Source organism: Eufriesea mexicana, unplaced genomic scaffold, assembly GCF_001483705.2.
Source record: "Eufriesea mexicana isolate 0111107269 unplaced genomic scaffold, ASM148370v2 scaffold6248, whole genome shotgun sequence".
Lineage (NCBI taxonomy): Eukaryota > Metazoa > Arthropoda > Insecta > Hymenoptera > Apidae > Eufriesea > Eufriesea mexicana.
The window spans coordinates 662,241-667,988 of record NW_016914133.1 but is presented as its reverse complement, the minus strand read 5'-3'; the positions used below and the strand labels follow the sequence as shown (position 1 = coordinate 667,988).

Below are 5,748 nucleotides of genomic sequence, written 5' to 3'. Positions count from 1 at the left end.
ATTTAACAATTAAATATGTATAAGTATTTTATAAAGAATATATTTTCTTATACCGAAATTTTAACCGAGACACAAAAACGCACGTATCTTTTTATTTGAATATAACTTATGATGGGAGTTTAATAGAAAATCTATTTAATATACATAGATACTTATTAGTAAACTAACAATAATTATTAAATTATTAGTTAAATTAACATAATATTGTTATAATATATTGGTAATCATTATTAACTTGTATATTAGAAAACCACTGCAGTAATTAAATTAACTACTGTTTTCAGGAAAGTGAAAATAGTGTTAATATACATTTAAAATTTAATATAAAATAGAAATTATTTTTTTATTTATCTATCTATATCAGACTTATTCACAAAAGCTTACATCAGTTAATCTACTATTACTGACTTTAATTGTAAAAAACGGATAGTTAAAAAAGATTGATGCAATTTTCCACCACTATATACTATCATTGACACTATACATTTCCTAAGAAACAAATGAAAACTGACTTTGTTCGAGATGATAGAGGTGGAGTGGGAGAAGCTTTTTAAGCTCCAGAGCTTAGCTTGTGCAGGTCTGATCTATATAGTAAAAATTGAAAATTAAGATTAAAAATAAAACTTTTGGAAGCAAAAAAATATAACAATTTTTTCAACGTTTATTTATAATTGTAATTTTATATGCTACAAATATTATTAATAAAAAAAATTAAAGGTGCAGAGAATAGTTTGTTTATACCAACATATGAAAATTTTTATTTATGTTTTGAGAAAGATAGTATAGTTATTTGATAAAATAAATTAAAATATTGGTATAATATTTTTCATTCCATACTTTGTTTTCGAGAAACTTCATTTTGAAAATTCGTCAACTATACATAACGTAATGTACCGTTGTGCAATCATTAGTTACAATATTAGTCTATTAATTATATTTTAAATAAATATACAATAAGCAAGAAAACGTGTATTATAAATGTATATATTATGTCATATTCAAATACTATCATACTATCGTATAATATCACGTACAATGTATAGTAGTAAAAAAAGAAGCTGTTGATCTATTTCGATTTATTATGTTATTGTTATAAAAAAACGAATTGTGGAAAGTATTTCCTAGTCGAATGTTTGTAAACATAATACTTTACATTTATATAAAATGAGTCACAAAAGTGTCATGATAAAGAAATAATTAATGAAAAAATATATAAGGAAAACATTGAAAACTTTTTATAATTTAAATAGAAGTTATGCAAAAATTTGAAAAATTAAATAATTAGAATGGCCTTAATTCTATTTATTCCTAATGCATAACATTATCATATATATATGATAATGTTGAAGATATTTTTAATATTCATTAAAATAAAAACATTTGAAAACCTATCATATTATTTAAGACTTATTATTATTAAAATTGATTTTCTCAAAAACAAAACTTCAAGTGAAAAGACATTATACTCATTTTTTTATATAAACTTCTTCATGTGTAACTATTCTCTTTATATGTACATTGTAATTTAAAGATTTATTAATTGAAATAATTTTTAATAGTTTGTACATTAGTTTGTAATTGCTTTATAATTTATTTTTTGCAAATATGCAATTGTTTATCTGTAATTACTTTAATTAATATCTCATATTTAGTTGGAACATTCACTTATTTTTTATGTAATCCTAAAACTAATTAGTTAGTAACAAATTATATAAAAAATCATTTATTAGGGACAATCATTTTTTTGGAGAAGAAAAATGCGAACATTACATAGTCATCTGGATGTTAATAAAGATGGGGTTATCAGTTATGACGATTTTATGTTGCTTGGAGACCGATTTTCTGACTTAGGACACTTAACTTTAGAAGCTAAAACTGAATTTAAAAAAGTATTAAATGTATGTGAGTTTTTATTCTTTTAATGGATTTTACATATAAAAATAAAATGTCATAAAATTCTTAATTATATGTAAGGTAATATATCTTATAAATGTTTATGTATTTATTTACATACAGGAAATGTGGGAGGAGCAGTGGGGAGAAATTAGCCCCTATAATCTCATTTGCGTAGAAAAATATCTAGAAGAAATGCAACATGTTCTTAATGACACATCATTAAAAAAAAAGTGTCATCACTTTTTACCATTTTTATTCAAAGTATGTTTTCAAAAATATGTACTTATATAAATTAATACTTTTAAAAAATTCTTAAAAAATATAAAATTACAGGCAGTTGACAAAGATCAAAGTGGTGAAATTTCTGTACAAGAATTTAAATTATTTTTCCAGTGTTTAGATCTTACACACGATGTAAGTAGAATTATACAATTGATGTCATGGTTTTAAAACAGACTTGAAATAAGTAAACTAACTAAATTAAAATATTTATTATAGGATGCAATTATTTCCTTCAGTCATATTGATACTAATGATGATGGTAAAATTAGCTTTGAAGAATTTATAACATTGGGCCGTGAGTTTTTCATAACAGAAGATCCAACAAAACCCAGTAAATATTTCTGGGGTCCATTAGTGGATTAGATTTCTTATTGCGACCCTGTAATTTGTGATAGTAAAAAACTGTATATTAATTATTTTTGTAATGATAATAATTTCCTAATCTCACTAGTAAGATAGTTTAAGTTATTGGAAATAATTTTTTTATGTAACAAGTTATAGGTTGTTTTAAAAGATATTTTATATTTAGTGACAAAAGATTAGTTGAAGTATTGTAATGGTTAAAGAATTTGTATAAAACTTTTTTTGTTAAAAAGTACAACAGTTTAATTACAAATATAAATACTCACTTTTACAAATACATGTAATTGTATGAAAATAAATAAATCACCAATTATTCAATTATTTTGACTTTCTAAGAGAAAAGCCTTCACCAGTGAATGCCTTAAATTCATCTTGATCTTTTGCCTACAAAAATATATTTGTATAAATATTGAATGGTTTATAAATGATATTTTAACTTACCTCTTTATTATTAACAGGTTTAATTATGCGCAAAAATGTAAGTGTTCCTACTTTGTAATCATAATCTGGTATTCCTCTAACATAAGCTGGTTTACTTGTGGACACTTCTGGTTTTGCAAAATCTCTACGTTTTTTGCCATTTAATCTATTACCTTCTCCTTTGAATGGTACAAAACCAGATGGTGCTGGCATTAAATCTGCAGGATCGACTACATTTTCATCTTTTTTAATTTTTTTTTCTATATATCCCAATGGTGGAGCAAATTCAACATTCATATCACATTCTATAATGGTAACTGCTGGACCAGGTCTTGTTTCCAAAACATACATTTCATATATCCTTTGATTGTATTTTATAGCAATAATGTCACCTGTTGTAAGACAAGCAAAATTTCTTAATCCATTTTCTAATACAGCTTTAGGATTTGTAATGTCTAGAAAATCTTCAGATTGTGGTTGAAAACGCGAAAATGTTGCAACAGGTAAAGTTACACTTTTAACATTTATTAGTTCTCCTTCTTCTAATAAAAGATTGTACATCATCTGTAATCATATTATAGCAAATGCATACTGTATACTATGATCTAATGTTTTTAGCCAATAATGTAAATCTTGTAACTTAAACCTACCCAACAAGGTAAATAAACTCTTCCTTCGTCTGCAACAAATTCTAAAACACCGCAATGAGTAATTCTATTGGTCTTTTCATTGCTTAGTTTGAATAACATTGGAAATCTAATATTCAATCTTGTAAGATGCTCTAATGCTGATGGTGGCATAATTACTAAAACAACAATAAATTACAATTATTTATTCAGTAAATAAATTATAAAAAGTTTCATGGATATATATACTTTTGCCTCCACGTTCTACATCTCGTCGATATGTACCCGGTAACATTGATACAGAAAAACATCTATAATGGTTGTTAAAAGGCCTTACCATCTCCGGAAACATGTTAAATCCAAACTAAAAGTGAAAAGTCATCTTAAACAAAACAACCTAACCTCAATTTATTGAAACGATAGTTAAACAGATATTCCATCATTGTTTCTTGTTTCACTATCAGAAATTTTTACCATATTTATGTATTTGTTGCACCACTTCCTAGAAAACTTATGAATAATAAAATTTGTTAAAAATGTGCAAATTTAAATTGACTTATAACTATGACGTATGCGTATATACACAAAATACTGTATGTATATAAGTATACATCAGATGATTCAAAGTGCGCCTGACAGAAATTTTAATATTTCCCGTCAAGTTTAAATTAGTCGCGAATATGTTATATATGATATAATTAATTTGTTTAGTACTACGTAATTATAATTAAATATGTTAAGATTTAATGTGACAAATCAAGTTATGATTAAATAAATCTAACCTTTTATTTTGAAAACTGACTTATGAAAATTTTTATTATAATATTTAATATACATTATAAGATTTTTTATTTATATAATTGATAAACAGGGTTTCAGTAATTTAAATATGTGTTAAGAATAAAATATCATATTTTTTTACATTCAGATAAAATATATAATTCAGAACATTAACAAGTACTAAGAATTACAAAGGATCATTTTAATTAATTAATATAAACTATGTGTAGATTTAAAAGTATAACATAAAATTTATATTATATTAATGTATCACTACAGCAACTACACTGCCTGCAGTGTTTTTTTTTTTTTATAAAAATAACATGCAAAATTAAATGCATTTAATATAAAGTATATATTTCTCTGGTACTTCATTTATTTGTAAAGTGTACTTGAAAACTAAAGGCAGGATTTAGTTGAATGTTTTAATCATTAATCAAAATATTTCATTATTTTGTAACTTCATGCATAGCTTGTGCAAGATATTCTACATTTTTTGATGTTACTCCTGCCATAGATATTCTACCATCCTTTGTCAAATAAATGCTATAATTTTTTGTAAGTTTTTCTACCTGTAAAACAAATAATAACGAAAATAAATTATTATGTTCTCATTAGACATTAGATATCAAAGCAGAAAATACAAACTATTAGTGAATGTACCTCAGGAAGCTTAAGGCCAGTATAACAAAACATTCCAATTTGGTCTGTAATATGTGACCAATCATGGGAACTGCCAAACTTCTTAAGATTATCACGCAATTGCTGACGCGCGGAAATAATACGGTTTGCCATTGTTTGTATATCACCAAGCCATTCTTGTTTTAATTGTGAATTTCCTAAAATTTCGTTAACAATTCTAGCACCATGAATTGGCGGATTAGAATACATTGGTCTAATCAAAATCTTTAGTTGTGAAAGAACACGTTCTGCTTCATCCTTATCGGAAGTAATCAATGTAAATGCTCCTGCACGTTCACCTATAAAAATCAAAATTTTTTAATTTTTTTACATTTTTAAGACTATCATACATGTTTAATCTATATTACCATATAAACCCATATTTTTGGCATATGATTGAGCCAAAGCAAATTTAATTCCTTCTTTTGCAAATAATCTTACAGCAAAAGAATCTCTATCTATATCACCTAAAAATTAAATCAAAATATTTTAATGCACAAATTTCATAAATCAATTTAATTAATTTTTCATGTACTATTTTACCTGAGGCAAATCCTTGATATGCCATATCAAGAAAAGGGAAAAGGTTTCGTTTCTTTATTACTGCTGCTAATTCTTTCCATTGTTCAGGTTTAGGATCAACACCAGTAGGATTATGAGCACATGCATGCAGAAGAACAATAGATTGTTCTGGAATGTT

The 5,748-nt window shown here is 25.1% G+C and overlaps 3 protein-coding genes across 3 annotated transcripts in view; 1 reads left to right on the top strand and 2 right to left on the bottom strand.

Annotated features, from left to right (window-relative positions):
* CBP (sarcoplasmic calcium-binding protein) overlaps positions 1-2,557 on the top strand; it is a 4,149-nt gene extending 1,592 nt beyond the window's left edge. Inside the window, exons 3-6 of the mRNA XM_017906860.1 lie at positions 1,731-1,898; positions 2,017-2,157; positions 2,230-2,310; positions 2,395-2,557. Of these exons, the coding sequence (XP_017762349.1) occupies positions 1,731-1,898; positions 2,017-2,157; positions 2,230-2,310; positions 2,395-2,541 (537 nt within the window). The 3' untranslated portion in view covers positions 2,542-2,557. The remainder of the gene's footprint in view (positions 1-1,730; positions 1,899-2,016; positions 2,158-2,229; positions 2,311-2,394) is intronic.
* Ufd1-like (ubiquitin fusion-degradation 1-like) lies at positions 2,476-4,169 on the bottom strand. The gene is made up of 6 exons (XM_017906859.1): positions 4,062-4,169; positions 3,837-3,951; positions 3,612-3,766; positions 2,983-3,525; positions 2,808-2,925; positions 2,476-2,557 (listed from the first exon to the last, which is right to left on the bottom strand). Exons 1-5 carry the CDS (start codon positions 4,062-4,064, stop codon positions 2,860-2,862), a joined length of 882 nt encoding a protein of 293 aa, XP_017762348.1. The 5' UTR covers positions 4,065-4,169; the 3' UTR covers positions 2,476-2,557; positions 2,808-2,859.
* Positions 4,170-4,734: 565 nt separating this feature from the next.
* Got2 (glutamate oxaloacetate transaminase 2) overlaps positions 4,735-5,748 on the bottom strand; it is a 5,477-nt gene continuing 4,463 nt past the window's right edge. The window contains exons 5-8 of the mRNA XM_017906847.1: positions 5,592-5,745; positions 5,417-5,515; positions 5,031-5,347; positions 4,735-4,939 (exon numbers count right to left, since the gene is read on the bottom strand). Coding sequence (XP_017762336.1) covers positions 4,817-4,939; positions 5,031-5,347; positions 5,417-5,515; positions 5,592-5,745 — 693 coding nt within the window. The 3' untranslated portion in view covers positions 4,735-4,816. The remainder of the gene's footprint in view (positions 4,940-5,030; positions 5,348-5,416; positions 5,516-5,591; positions 5,746-5,748) is intronic.